The sequence below is a fragment of the Pseudopodoces humilis genome, chromosome 27 (assembly GCF_049639895.1).
Source record: "Pseudopodoces humilis isolate 2021_Gansu_Grassland_sample_001 chromosome 27, ASM4963989v1, whole genome shotgun sequence".
NCBI lineage: Eukaryota > Metazoa > Chordata > Aves > Passeriformes > Paridae > Pseudopodoces > Pseudopodoces humilis.
This window is the reverse complement of record NC_142226.1, coordinates 2,202,736-2,218,096: the sequence shown is the minus strand read 5'-3', so window position 1 is coordinate 2,218,096 and position 15,361 is coordinate 2,202,736. Positions and strand designations below refer to the sequence as shown.

The following is a 15,361-nucleotide window of genomic DNA, read 5'->3' as shown; positions in this document are numbered from 1 at the left end:
AAAACAGAGACAAATCAGCAGTTCAACAGAACCATTGACCACGATGTGAGAAGTACATGAAGTTGGCAAGCACAGTAATCTAAATTCATCATAACTGTCCCCTTTTCATCAACACAGAAAGCAAGAACATTGGCCAGTATGCTCTCAGCAGTTGCCACGGCATCTGTATGCTCATGGTGATGTATTCTTTCTTTAAGATGATTAAGTAACAAAGTAGACAATGCAGAGTTCACACACACATACACACAAAAGACCGCATTTCTCAGGAAGCCCTTTATTAAGTCAAGGCAATAAAGGAAAAACTACTGTTATTCACCATGCTTCTCATCTTGAGGAGGTTCATACTGAGCCAGCTGTGGATTTAAAGAAAGGAATTTAGTTAGTCACAATATTTCATGTAACACTCTATATTAAGAAGTAAAGGAAAATGTATGGTCTGGACTTGTTCCATTTACTTCGTGCATTTTCACTCACTCATCTTTATGCAAGGATTTTCAAATCAGGCAAAAAAATAACCCTTCTCCCAAAACACCCACTTCTCACACTGTATAACAATGCAGCCAGCACAAGATGGATTTTTAAATGCACTTTGAAGCACATGTCTTGCCCTTAACTTTTCCCTGTTTCTTATTCCAGCAGTGTTTAAGTACTTTCATCTGAAATAGCAGTTGATAGTGACTGGTGACCTATAAGCTTTCAACTTGAAACTTGATTAAATTAAACACTCAAGTCATTCTCATTGCAATAGTATCCAACCTAATATTTCTTGTAATCATTCTAGTTTCCATTATGCTTTCTGGAGAGTATAGCCTTGGAAACTACACACTTAAACATGACTTTTACTTGTAAAGTTACTACCAAAGAAAGATACTAAGTTGTTCACTTATCCTCAATAGCATTAAAGATAAATTCGAGTTTCAAAAACAGTTCAAGAATTAGGGCCATCTCTCTGAAATATGCTGGTTCAGTTTACTTAGTTAAGATTCCTCCCTTCTGCAAACTGCAGAGTGTGTTAAAAATAAGCAAAGTACATAAAAAAAACCAATAAAAATTAAAAATAATAAACACATAATAAATAAAATACCCATGTGTTCCTTCCTACAAGCAATAGTAGATTGCAGCAATCATTCTGCTACTAACAAGAAGCACTAAAATCACATTTTTTAGTTGTTGTAGATTTTACTACAACAGATAACTAGTACACAACCCAAAGTCAGTATTCTTTTCCATCAAGGACCTAAGTGTTGACTTCCTGTCCTCTTCCCAACACAAACACAACTATCTGGCATTCACTGATGAATGCAGCAGCAGTTCCAAATAAATGCACAGATAAAGGTATGTATTTTATGTTAGAGGACTGCTACAAGAAAATGGCAGTGTCCTCCGTGCATGCTGTGTGAACTTCTACAGTATGTCACAATAATGGGTATTACATTGTAGAGGAAAGAACACGAAAAAACAAAATATGCTAATACTGGAAAAATATGTAAAGGAGTTATTTAAACAATGAAGAACAAAAGTCTTACTTTCCTGCAACAAGCTCCGACTTCTTGAAAAGACTTCTTTAAACAAAGACCCAGATTACTCTGCTCTCATCCGTCTACTTAGTATCAGTTGCATTTTTAAGTCTGCTAAAACAAGTGGCTGGTCTATTGCTATTCTGCCTAAATTCTGTTCTTTGCCATATTTCCAGGTGAAAAATAACAAATGTAGCTGAGGACTCATAATGGGTAACAGTGAAGCAGGAGAATGACTAGGACAGCAAGATGGCACTCTGGACAAGAAATACAAAGGGGTAATGGCCAAGAATCCTTTCTCACAGAACTAAAATGAGGTGGCTGTCTCCCAGTAAAAAACTCAGGGGTATTCACATGTAACAGCCACCATCCTCTTTCAACAAATGCTTGGAAGCCTGTAGCAGCACAGAGGTTACTTGCAGATTAAATATCTCAGGGGTTTCCTTCTTCAGTGTTGTTAGAAAGCTGTTCACACCTCAGAGCTCTCTCAGACAGCCTGCAGACCCATTAAAGAATGGCCCTGCCCTAGCTAGCACTTCAGATTCACTGTTGTTTCAGATAAATACCACTGTCATTTTAGGTAAAAAAAAAAATTATTGTTCCACACGGATCTAAGTGCCTGTGTAAGATCCTGCCATGTGTAAGTCTATGCCAAGTGACACAAAGTAATACATAATATTCCTGCTTCAATTTGCCTTTTGAAAGGCTTTATAATGGATACATTACCTTACTTGTTTTTAAAATGTCCTGAACACATGATCTACATAACAACTTAACAGACAACTTAAACACATCCAGACGAGACTCAATACAACATATTAGACATAATACACTTTCCCTAAATAAACAAAATCCCTAGTTTAACAACATTTTATGTTACATTCTGTAAGAAGCATTCTATAAAAATTAATCATCTTTACTACAATGAATTCTATCAGCATTTCTCAGTCATAAGGCTAAACAGTGCAATGACATCTATCAGTTACTCTAAAGCTCTAAGTATACTAAAATATTTTTCTTATTGTGTAAAATGGAACTATAGAGTAACACCAAGTAGACTTTTACCTTGGTTTTCAGTTTTTTATTTTCTTCCAGCACAGCTTCATATTTTTCTTTCATCTCTGCCACTTCCAAGCGAAGTGCCTCTATTTCCGGATTCTCAGGAGCTGAAGCTCCCAGATGATGCTTCAGAAAACTGATATTTAGATGTTAAGTATTTCTTCAGTTATATAACTACATTTTAGTTTCAACACCTGTGTTGAATTTAACACTGCAGTACACATGGCCAAAATTTCTGTAAACCATTGACATTACTACAGGAAAAAAGTTACCAAAATGAGAGAGCCTTTCATAGCTACAGTCCTTAAAAACAAACATACAAAAACAAGATATCAGTACAAATTCTCATGTGTTACTACCCCCTTCTTTTCTCTTAATTGCAGATTCTTTGAAGAACCGAAAGAAATAAAAAAAAAAAAAAGGAATACCCAAAAATGTAGGCTGCTTAAAAACAGTGAGAAACAAAACAATGCTAGTTCCCCCTTTCTTTGTGTATTTAAAAAAACCCAACCAAAAAAACAACAGAAAAAGGAAGTGCGAAGAAGCAAATTTCAGAAAAAAACCCATTGCCAGTGCAGGTACTCAAATCCAATGCTGCAGGTCTACAACACACTGAAATGGCCTATATCTTAGCTTCAAAATTGCTGACATTTTGAAATACCCAGTTCTCTTCCATCCTGGCAGATTCTCTTAGCTTTTGAAAATGCAATTATTAACCCTAAAAGCCATGTTCTCAATGCAAGGCTTTGAAATGAGCCTATCCAGTTCACACGAGTCAGAAGCAGTACTGTGCATGAAGTCTCAATAAATAAGTCACAGCAAAGAAAAAGGATACTCCAGTGCACTATCTGGTTTCTCTGGCTCTTCATATAAGGCTACCAACACTGCAAATAGAAAATATTCAACAGTTGCAAGAAGTTCACACAACTCTATGTGTTTAAAGCACATACCAGCAGTCAGAAAGCATACAAGTTGCATTTTTTCCATTTAAAAATATTTTCACCTGTATATTTTGACATAAGCAACAAGTCTGCTGTATCAGAGGGAACAGAGCATTCCACCTAGTAACAACTAAAGAGTTTTCTTGATCCCTAACCCCACATAGTCTTTGGCTGTTCTAGCACAGAACACAAAATGGCCTGAAATTCTTTTACATATGCCACATGTATCCTAGTACTAGCTTTTGCCAGTAAGACTGAAATTCTAACTATATTGTTCATAAAACTTCAACTTAAGCTACATCTTTGAACCACAAGACATCAGCAGTTTTATAACTTTCAGCATATAAGCAAACCTCCACTGAGCATCTACAGCTACAAAACTAAATAGCTACTACATGGCTAGGTGACAGTCTTTACAGACGGGGGCTCTAATGGCCAAAACCACCAGACAAAAGCAGCAATATCCCGACGACAAAAATAAAATTACCATATACGTAACAAGATAACTGGAGTCTGTCACATGAATACCCAGAAAGTTCCCAAACATAACCACTCCCTGCTCCCCACAGGGGCCATGTGCTAGTTTCAGATGTCTGAACGACACAGCCGAACTGGTTTTATGCTAAGTATCTCCTAAGTTAAAAGCAAAATTAACCTGCCTCACTGCTTCAAAGACTTGTTCTGCCATCCCATAGGATGGTATTGCAATTGAAAAATCAAATGGTACTCACACACCAGGCCAAGAGTCTTAGTGCAGCAGCTATTCGCTTGACATCCTAGATCTGCTGCTCCCTCTTTAAACAGCATATTTTCAATATTAACAGAATATTATTTTTTTCAATATTAACTGAAATATTAACAGATTTTTGCCACATATTATTCGAAGGTTCTCAGATTTTAGAAGGATTTCAAAGATACCAAGTCACACGTGTCAAGTTTAGCATCATCATTTTCCCAGTTTGATATGGAGAGTCATTATTCCAAAACTTAGTTTCATTCATTTTAGAAGAAACACTAAGCTCCATCCAATAAAAGGTTTTACACAATTAAAGTTTTTTTAAGATAATATTTGTTGTTATTTCATCATAAGCACTGACTTCCTCTGCGGAGCTCTGGCAGAATAACACGAAAACACGAATAACACGAAAAGCACGCATCGAAAGAAAATAAATTAACCGAAAGCACGCACTGAAAGAAGCACTTTGGCCGAAGAAGACAGGTTTCCAACACAGCACGCACGGGGAAAGGACCCTCCTTCCCGTTCTACACGCACCTCTAACAATCGCCCCCCACACGATGAACGTGCGAGGAGAGAACGGTTTGCAGCTCTCGGGGCACATTTCCTGCGGCCCGCTGCCCTCTCCCGGCGTGCACCGCCCCGCCGCGCAGCTCAGACTCCATTTCCAGGCCACGCCGCACCAAGTTTTCCAGGCGAGTTCTTCTGCCGGCCGCCTCGCCGGACTGAGGAGAAAAAGCGATCGGCGAGGCGAGGCGGGAAGCCAATGGAGAGCGGCAAGGCTGCCCGAGGGACGAGCGCGACGCCGCCGTGCAGGGCGGCAGCTGCTCCGCGGGAGCGGGACGCCCTGAGAGGAACGGCACCCGCCCGCAACGCCCACGAAGAGCGCCCGCCGGCCCTTCGGGCGGCACGACGTGAGCCGGAGACTTACCCTTGGTGAGCATGTCTAGCACTCCCGACTTCTCCAAGTACTGGCGGAACTGCTCCCGCTTGGAGTCCGCGGCCTGAGGGAGGACGCCCACAGGTCAGATCGGCGGCGCGCCCCGCCTCGACTGCGGAGGCGGCCCTTTGGCCCAGGCCGGTCCCGCTCTCCGCCGCGGAGGCGGCACGAAGGGCCGGGCCGGTGTCGGTCGGCGGCCCGCCGCTCCGCGCAGTCGGCACAGAGAGCGGCACCGCGCCCACGCCGGCGCGCTCCCCCCTACCTTGTAGTGCGCCATCTAACCCGCACGGCGCCTGCCCCGGCCACGCGCCTGCGCCCTGCGCTTTAACGGCGCGAGCGCTTCCCCACCGTTACCGGAGCGACGGCGCCGCGGCAACGCCCGGGGCCTCGCCCCGCGCGCCAGCCCCGCGCGCCGCCCGCGCTCCCCTCAGCGCGGCCCCGCTCCCCTCAGGCCGTGCTCGCCGTCCCGCTCTCTGTGCTCCCTTCCTTGCGCGGCTCTGGCCCTAGTCCCGCTCTGCCTCGCTCTAGCCGCCGGAGACGGTTCCGGGGCTCACCTCAGCCTGCGAGGGCTGTGCCACACGCGGCCCCGGAGCTCCCCGCGGAGAAGGCGAGCCGTGGCGGCAGGAACCGTCCGGAGCGGAGGGCGGCGGAGCGCGGCCGGCCGTGAGCGGGGCCCGAGCGTCTCGGAGCGGCGGGTGCCGCGGCGTTCGGGCGGAGCGGCGAGCTGTCCTGCTGGTCGCTTTTTGTTTTCCGTAGTAAACCTTCTGGTTTGTGAAATTCAAAATATCTGAGTAATAAATTTCAGTAGCTGCAGCTGACTGAAATCACAGGAGAAAGTTGTAGCAAGCAGCAGCTGCAGAGGTGCCTACCCGAGAGGCTCGGAAGAGCGATACGTGGTGAAATCTTCGCATCGAGAGAAAGGTCTTTTGCCTTAGCCTGTTTGAAAAAAACAGAAGCAGTTATACCTGTTTAATACCTGTTTATTTTTCTAAACGCTGAAAGATAAAATCTATTTATTATAGAAATAAGACTAAAATTAAAAATAAAAAGAGACCAACCAAATTATCTTGCACGTATGATGGCAGGGATTTTTCATACTTTTTTCCATGCTCTTCTGCAAAGTTTAGATTTTTCAGTAGTTACTCTTCATTTAGCAAGGTGCTGTGATGAAACAGAATATTTGGCTCATGTCCAGACATAAAAAAAGTTAATAAAATTCCTTTCATGGCAGCAGAAAAATTGTTTTTAACTTGTCTTGAACAACAAAAATACAAATGCCGTATCCCATACATGAACATCTAAATGCTAACTTTCTATTATTTAAACAGCGGGAACAGAGTGCATTGAATACTAGGCTTTTTATTATGTAGAGATTAAATGCAAAACAGGCATTAGCAGTCATTGCCTGCAGAATCTTACACATCAAGAAATGCAAAAATCAAAGCCACAGCAGCAGCATTAACTTGCCTAAGTCACACTATACATTTATGTATGATCCAGTATATTACACAATTTTAAATTTTACAGTGTAAACACAACTAAATAGGGCTGTATTTATGTATACACATAGAACAATACTAGAAGTGAAAAGGATACTTGCTGGAGAGAAATCTACAACAAATAGTTTTAATAGTTCTAGTGTGTATTACGTGGACAGGACCAAATTAATGTTGCTGCTACAAGCAAAAGAGCCTTATAGGTTTTCTGGCTACTTTTTGCAAGTATCGTGCCTTTTTCAGTCAATCTGAAACATGGTTGCCTGGTAAGCATAATGACAATGCACTTGAAGAATTTAATTATGCTGTAACATCATGATGCTATATCTCACAAATTATTTTTTCAGTACATGTACAGTAAGTCAAATCTGCTAGTAAAAAATACACACAAAAATACCAATGCATTCCAGCTGTGACCACCTCACCAAGTATTTACAGTGTTTCAGTGCTGTGCAACTCAAATAAATGTATTTCATACAGAGAAAACTTGATTACAAATGTATCGTAGTATTTTATTCATATTTTCCTCCTTTATTATTTCAAGATGTTTCATGGAACTTCCTTTACACCATATGGACCTGAACAGCAAGTGGATGAATGTCATAATGTTTTGTTAACCTCATAAAAAGCATAAACACAAATGCTCCTCCTAAAGAGGTAGAAGCTTTGTTTGATTTAAAAGTTTATCAGAATTTGGGGGAGAGACAAACAGAAAAGGAGTACTTTTACTGTTTGATAAACCTTTTTTATGTCTTTTGACACTGTAACTGAAGGCATGAAGGTACTACCATATTTGCTTTTTATGTTCTCTGTTTTTGGTTTTGTCTTTTTTCTGTTTTTCATAGTAAGAATTCTAATTTATGAAATTCAAAATGTCTGACTATTAAATTTCAGTAACTTGCTTTCTGATTTTGCTATTTATTAGTGTTATGAAAAATGTCAAAAGTAAAGCTCACAACATTTCTTTAACTTGTGATGTTCTAAAAATGTAGTGGTGTATTGAACTCTGACAGCATAGTATAAGAAATTCACTTCAATTTTTCTGCTGAGAAAGTCAGTGGTGATACACTGAAAAAAAAGTGTACCATGGAGTCAAAGAATTAGTGATCTGTTATGTAAATGCTTTTTCTCTTCCTTACTTGTAAATAAGAACTCTGTATTGATAAATAAAATCTCTGTATTTACCACAGTTTGAACAGTGGAATATTTTTGACATTCTGCTTTGGGTCAGCTATCAAATGTCTGTTTGAATTCTCAGACTGATTAAGCAGAAACATTTTTACCAATTAATTCTTCTGAGAGCACCAATGGCATCTTTAGTCTAATTTGATTTACTGGTCTTTGTAAAAAATATCATTTGACTGTAAATTTTGTCTTCTACTTTTATTCAATTTAAATAGTATCAGTTGTGATTTTATGCCTGACTTTTTCCTAATATATAGATTGAGAGGATGTATGTTTTCTTTTTTAGCTGGAGTGTAGAAGTTTATACACTGAGGTCTATGCCACACTTTCATTACAAAGTAAGTAAAGAGACTGTTTAAAATTACTTAGCTACTGTTCAAAGGGCTACACAACTTTTCTATCTATGTAACTTGTTGGTTAAAGTTGAATTATTTAGCTACGCTTACACATAGGTCTGGGTTATGTCTCTGTTCAGGAATTACGCCAGCAGTGGTTAGTGCAGCTAATGGTTAATTCACACTATATTTGAAGATCAGTGGGGGCACGCCTACTGCTGGCATTGCTTGACAGTGACTGTTGCCTAGACAGAGAGAAAAGCTTAGGACTGTTCCAGTTTCTGCTTTGTGTAGATTCTGAGCTCACCACCCCCATAGAATCAGAAGTGTCTGGTCGGCTGGAATTTTTTACATTAGCATTGTAAGGAATTTGGGCTTTGTTTACACTGAAACTGCTTTGTCTTCCGTCACTGTTCTTTGGAAGGGAATTTGTTGGTGCTCCTGTGCTCTCAACCATTGCCTGTCTTCTAAAACTGGTATTAGGAAAAGTTGTATCAGGTTGCAATAAAGTTTGAGATGGCATCTCAGCAAAGCTTCTCAAGTACATGTTTGAAGCTGTATCTGCATTCTGAGTAATAAGAAAATGTTTCTCTTCAGCCTCTTCTTGTGCATCATGCATCTCAGTCCAAAGCTCGCCAAGAAAGCCTTCATTATTATTTGTGCTAGCATTTTGAGTGTGATTGTCTAAAGCATTTGTAGCTGGCCTCTTCTTTGGAAATTTGTTTTCCTGATTGCAATGGGTGTAATTACTGCTGCTTTCTGTACGGTTATTTGGCACAGACTGAAACATAGAAGGAGAATTTAAAACTGGGTAGAGCATAGTGTCAGTTTGCTTTTCCATCAAAAAGGTACAACTGCTAAGAGCACAAGGAAGTGTTTTCTGAGGGGTGTTAGATATTCCCAAAGAAGACTGTGGTATCACAGAATATTTCTTAGATTTGTTTATGCAGAAATTGTCAGAGTCATCCTTGTTTTTATTCTGCTCACAGAGTCCCATTTTAATTTTTCGGAATCCTAAGTGGATAATTTCTAGAATATTTAAAAGCAATGAGACAGTCGCTATCGATTGCATGAATAATATAAACACTGTCTTTTCTGTTGGTCTAGATACAAAGCAGTCAACTGTGTTTGGACATGGGTCTCTCTGACATTTATAAAGGGGATCTAAGTGAAAACCATAAAGAAGATACTGCCCAATCATAAAGCAAATTTCCACTGCAGATCTTGTGAAAATATGTATCACATAAGTGCAGAGCAAAGAGCCTCTTAGGGGTGCTTTGTTCAGCTTTCTTTGATCCAATTGCCGGAGTTCTCTCTCCAGTCTTTTACGATTTTCAGTCATTTCTAATTCAGTGCTTTCAAGTTCCATCCTTACCTGAGCTTTCTTTTTTTGCCTCTCTTTTTCTAAGGCTCTTAGTCTGTATAAGGCATGACCCATATACACCAAGGAAGGGGAAGACACAAATATAACTTGCAAGACCCAGTATCTTATGAGAGAGATGGGAAAGGCCTCGTCATAGCACATGTTTCTGCAACCAGGCTGCTCAGTATTGCATATAAATTCTGATTGTTCATCATTCCAAACATTCTCTGTTGCCACTCCAAGGACAAGCATGCGAAATATGAAGAGGATCGTTAGCCAAATCTTTCCAATAATAGTGGAGTGAATGTGGACCTCCTCTAAAATGCCTCCAAGGAAATTCCAGTCTCCCATGGTTATTCTGCCATATTAACACTAAAATGTATGAGAGAAAAAAGTATCAAGCATTGTAAAAGTTGCATTCCTTCCTTAATGCATTATGAAAAAAAACAACTATCTTGTCTCACATTGTAACCATGGGAACATGACCAACTGCTCATTGATAATTAGGAATTATTTTTTCTCATCTGCGAGATGGAGAACTGCATAATCTGCCTGTGTCTACTTTATTATTAGCATCCTGATAAGCACATCACTACAAGCTATTAAACACTCTCAGTCTGCATCAGATCAGTGGAAACTAGAGTGCTTGACTTGTAGCAAGATTTTAAGAACATTATGTGATCTGTTTGAATCATCATCCAATAACAATGTGACAGCCGTACATTTATATTTAGGACACTTATCGAGGTACAGTAATATTTCCTTGTCCTCTTTTATGGATGTTTGAAACCACATGTCAGAGCTGTAATTATGGCAGTCCAATTACTGTTTCACGGAGAAAATTAGTTATATAAAGGAGCTCAAGAGGGAATAAATCATCTCATGAAAATGTCATTATTAATTAAAAAGGCATGTTTAAGCATATAATTTTGTGCAGACATTTGTTTTTTGTTTATGGATGTCAGCAATAAATAAATAGAATGTTGTAATTGGTTCACTTCCTCTGATCAATGATACCTGCAGTTGAAATAGTGAATAGAGTGCCTAAGTGCCAAGCGTTACTATCTTTGGTCACAATACTTTGAGAACTAAATTATTTACATAAAAATTCTTTACCAGCATTTTCCTAAATGACTGTCATCTGAATACAGATAAACTAGTAATAGATGTGTGTAATTGTACATCTCACCTTTCTTTCATATGTTGGTTTCTTCATTAGCAGTCCACTACATTGTGGACAAAATTGTATACATATAGAATTGTAACACAATTTTTCTTATATTTGGGACAAGCAAAACACTTGTAGATTTACCTTTTCATTGTATGTACAGCACAATTCAATAGAATAGTATCTTATTTTGGTATTTTTTAGGAAAAAGATGCTTTAGCATAGCATTTTCTTTTCAAATGGGATTAATTTTCACCCTGTAAAACAGGAGTGCTAACAAGTCAACAGAAGCTGGAATCTTATGGTTGCAATATAGATGTTTATAGAGGAATCTTTATGTTGAGCCTTCTAAACATGAAAATACTTTTGGAAATCAGTATACAAATAGGCAAGTTAGACATTTTTAAAGAGAAACAAAAATAAATGGTAAATTAAAAATAAAACATACCTTTCTTTAAAAGAATGTGTAAAACTAAACATCCACGACGTCCAGTAAAAAGTTACAACCTCTGCCATCTTCCATCTATGTGAGTAAATTGACACATTATGAGCAGTTTATTTTGCTACAGGAGCAAGTGAAAGAGTGTGAGCTTTGCACATGAAATTTATATTTGCTGGGGCTGAAGGGAGGAGAAAATCAATCTATTGTTCAGTCTACTACCGCTCCAAGCATAATTTAACTATGAACGGTAAAAGATTCTCATTTTTAAAAAAAGCTGGAAATAAAAAACCTGCAGCTTTAAGTTCTTTGAGATTATATATCTATAGCACCTTCTAAGTTTTAAGAACAGTCTCAGCCACAGAAAAATAGAATAAAACAGAACTTTCGGACTAAGTTTTCGTTTATGTATCTCAGTAATAACAAATATTCAGCTTGCCTGTGCAAAAGAAGGTAAATTTTCCCAAGCACTATCATTGTAAATGCCTGCAGAGAGTCTTTCCTCCTGCAACAGCTTAGCACCAGAGTCCTGATGTAAAAACAAAACAATGTCTGGAATTTTGGCCCCTCCAAACTCACTCCCTCTTCACAGACAGCATCTCTTATATTCTCTGATTCTGCACTTCTCGTTTATTATCCTGAGGCCATATTACTTGTTATACTGACGTCTTGAAGATACTCCTAAATTTGACAATGGTTTTACTCTATTTTTCCCATCCATATAATTCAGTATTTCTTTTTGGGAGAAAATCATTATAATTCCGTTTTAAATGTCAGACATACTAAAGATGTCATTCTTCTTGATAGTGATACTTACATAGAGACTATAAAAACTGACTAGATGACACAAGTTCCATTTTTAATCCAGACCTTAAGCTACCCATCTGCATTACCTCAGCAGGAAAAACAGAGAATAGGCTGAAATATTTTCTGTTACAAAAGAGCACACAAACTGCCTGGTCTCAAAGAACATTAATGGATGTAATTGTTCATAGGTTACAATCTACTGTTGTTAATTTTTTAGTTTATATTTCTCTCTTTCCTATTCCTTTCTTTACTTCAGATGGATTGTTGTAGCACAGTTGCCCTGTGACTGAGATGAATGCATGGGTTTCTTCTAATGAAGAATATGATTACTTCAGGTAGAAGATTTGATAAAGCTATGCATTATACATCCTCACCTTGTTAACATGTGGCAGAATTAGAAATTAAACCCACAGTTGTACCTATACTCCACAAAGTTACCATTCTCTGTGTCTTCCTAGAGGAGGATAAAACCACTGGAACAGAATGAATGCTCCTAAATTACCTTTTACTAAGTTTAAACATTTTTGGAAGAATAGCAGTGGAAGTTCTACACATCAAAGGCACATAGAATCATAGAATGGCTTGGGTCAGAAGGGACATTAATATGCTGCCTAGTCCAAACCCCGTCCATGGGCAGATTCAGCTTTTGACAGATTTGGTTTCTCAAAGCCCCATCCAAACTGAGTTTGAATGTTTCCAATGATGGGGCATTCACAACTTCTCTAGCGGGCTGTTCCAGTGTCTCATCACCCTCATCCTATATAATGTCTTAGTTTGCTCATATAAAAATTCTCAGAGTAAATACTCTCTTTAAGAATTCCTCTTGGCGCCTGGGGATAGACCACAGCTTGGAAGATGAGATGATGCCTAAAAATTATTTAGGAGAGCTTAAAAATATACTTGATTTTTTTTTTTTTTGAGGTGATCAAACTGTTAAAGTCCATTTTGGATACTGATGGTAAGCTGAGGAAACCCTTTTAAACACTCTAAACATTAAGAAATGTTGGGCAGTGGGGAGGGAAAAGTATCTTATTTTTAAAAAGAGGAGAAAAGAAATAAATATGTTTATTTTGTGTACAAAAATTTTTCTGGAGCCAGCATTATCAGTGCTATGGCCAAGGGCATAGCCTCATTAGACACGCCTGGTATTAATGTGCAAGTCCACTGCTAGGAGCAATATGAATTAAGAAGCACATCTAGCACTATAATGTTCTTTTAGGTGATCCTCATCAGCACTCTGCAAAAGTGTAGTGCTAATTCAAATGTCCTGTAAAGGATGAATAAACTTCCTCTGTTGAGACTCTAAAAAGCTAATCATTATCTTTTAATTTTGGTGCTGAAGATCAGTCAATAGGTCATGTCCGATTTCACGCTTGACAGCTTGCCTGAAAGTACTCAATCATTTTGGCAAGCTAGCAGTCTCCAGCCAGCCATTTCTATGAAGTACTTAAAGCAGAATTCTAAACATGTGTCTTCTCTTGAGTACTTAAAGTATATTTTTCTGTTATTGATATAAAACCCTCTAAGTCTGCTGAAGTGGTCCACAGACACACTCCCACCCCTGCCAGCTCATGCAGAGTTGCTGAAGCTTTGTTTGGAAACCTGAAGTGTTTGGTGAGACTGAACTACCATGGCCGGAGATTTACTTGCTCTGTAAAATCTAAACATTAAAACAGACATGTAACGATCCACACAATGTTCCAGGATGCATTATCTCATTTAAAATGGTACAACAGTTAAATGACAACTTGACAATCCACAAGGGAAAATAAATTCAAGTGCCAACAATAATTTCGTAGTGCTGATGCTGCTTTTTGCCTTAGTTCAGACAGCTTGCAACTCCGACTATTTACAAAAACTGTTTATAACAACATTCAGAATTTAGTCATTTAGTGATGGGGAGACAACTCATTTTTCTTCCAGGTCTAGAAGCTACCTCACTGGCTTTTTATGGCAAATTTTTATGACTATATTGATTTTTCTTAGCTTAGGGTCAAACGTCACAGTAATCCTCCAATCATGGAAATATTCTCTGAAGATCAAGGCCTTTGCATTTCTATACATCAATAATGTGCACTTTATGTGTACAATTGATTTTTATTTTCTACTGTTATATGTCTGACCCACAATGGACAGCTAGATAAGTAGAGGCACAGATACCAGTGATGTGTCCTACACGTTTTCAGGGTAACATGAACTCGCTCCCATAGTTTTCTTTCAGTAGTGAAGATGACCACAAATGATAAACTGCAACAAGAAATTTGGGGCACTGTACTACTCAATGTTGTCTTTATGACTGCCAAATTCAGCAGTGCTGTGTTTGAAGGCACACCAGAGATTACCATATAAAGACTGAAACACATATTCTTCACATTAGTGTATTTTCTGTGCTGCCTTATAAAAAAAAAATAAAAAAGATTCACTTTTTATTGCTAAAATACACATGCAAATCAGTAGGTGCACATTTCTGTTTTCACTTTCACAAGCAAAATTTCTGAAGATGCCCTGGCCTGTATCAGAAAGTTTAAGGGGTTTTTTTTGTTTTTTTCCATTTCTGTCTGTTTTTATCTTAGTTCACTGTTGATATTTTTTCCTAGTTCCTTAGCTTTAAAAATAAAAACTACTTTTATATAGCTTGCTGTCTATTTTCCTCTCTTAATCTCTTGGCTTTAAAATTTTATTTATACATATATACACTGGTACTGTAGCTTTCCATGCCCGTTTTTAGTTCTCTCCTGGCATTGCTCCTCTTTGCATTTTCAAGTTTCTTTCCATGTCTACTTTTTTAGGCTTCTTCTCTATTTTTTTCTTCTTTCCTGCCTATTCTGTTTTCATCTGCTGGGCTCAGTGTGTGTGGTTGGGGCCAGGAGATGGGAGATGGATTTCATCTGTGAGCTGCAGCATCTGGGTTGTACTCACTAGGTGCGAAAGTGGCTGAGCCAAGGATTAAGAAAGGCTGCAGGAAGGGATGGGCTGGGGCAGCAAAAGGTGCAGCCACTAAGGCTGGGGTATATAAATCACAGCCTCTCCTTAGGGTGCTTTGCTGTTCCTTCAGTGGCTGAGAGCTCCTAGGCTGTTTGAGCTTTTTTTGCAGGGATGTTCTGGCATTTAGAGAAGTGGAGCTGCCTGTCTGAGTAAGGCTTCAGGACCAGTCGAGGTTCAGCGGCCCATGTAGTAGAAAGTACACTTGTGACACCCTGCCAGTCAGGATCCTGGAGGGAACTCCCCTGCTGAGTGTCATCCCCCAAAATAAAACCACCAGCCTTGGTGGCCTCAGGGGTCTTCATGGTCTCAGTGGGTCTCATGGTTTCCTGGAACTGGGGGTCCCATGTGTCAGAGACTCCCACCAAAACCAGGCTGAAGCCCCCATCCTAA

The 15,361-nt window shown here is 39.2% G+C and overlaps 2 protein-coding genes across 2 annotated transcripts; both read right to left on the bottom strand.

Annotated features, from left to right (window-relative positions):
* Window positions 1-258: 258 nt before the first annotated feature.
* Window positions 259-5,543, bottom strand: MYCBP (MYC binding protein). Its single transcript, XM_005529886.3, has 5 exons — window positions 5,456-5,543; window positions 5,185-5,257; window positions 3,412-3,460; window positions 2,583-2,712; window positions 259-353 (listed from the first exon to the last, which is right to left on the bottom strand). Exons 1-5 carry the CDS (start codon window positions 5,468-5,470, stop codon window positions 309-311), a joined length of 312 nt encoding a protein of 103 aa, XP_005529943.1. The 5' UTR covers window positions 5,471-5,543; the 3' UTR covers window positions 259-308.
* A 2,850-nt stretch (window positions 5,544-8,393) lies between these two features.
* On the bottom strand, window positions 8,394-10,431 carry GJA9 (gap junction protein alpha 9). The gene has a single exon (XM_005529885.3). It carries the CDS (start codon window positions 9,921-9,923, stop codon window positions 8,394-8,396), a length of 1,530 nt encoding a protein of 509 aa, XP_005529942.2. The 5' UTR covers window positions 9,924-10,431.
* Between the last annotated feature and the right edge of the window lie 4,930 nt (window positions 10,432-15,361).

Coding starts and splice junctions, on each gene's coding strand:
- MYCBP (XM_005529886.3), bottom strand. Junction 3,461..5,184: donor GCTAGACATGCTCACCAAGG/GTAAGTCTCCGG, acceptor TTCTATTTGCAG/TGTTGGTAGCCTTATATGAA. Junction 354..2,582: donor ATAAAAAACTGAAAACCAAG/GTAAAAGTCTAC, acceptor TTAAATCCACAG/CTGGCTCAGTATGAACCTCC.
- GJA9 (XM_005529885.3), bottom strand. CDS start 9,923: ATGGGAGACTGGAATTTCCTTGGAGGCATTTTAGAGGAGGTCCACATT.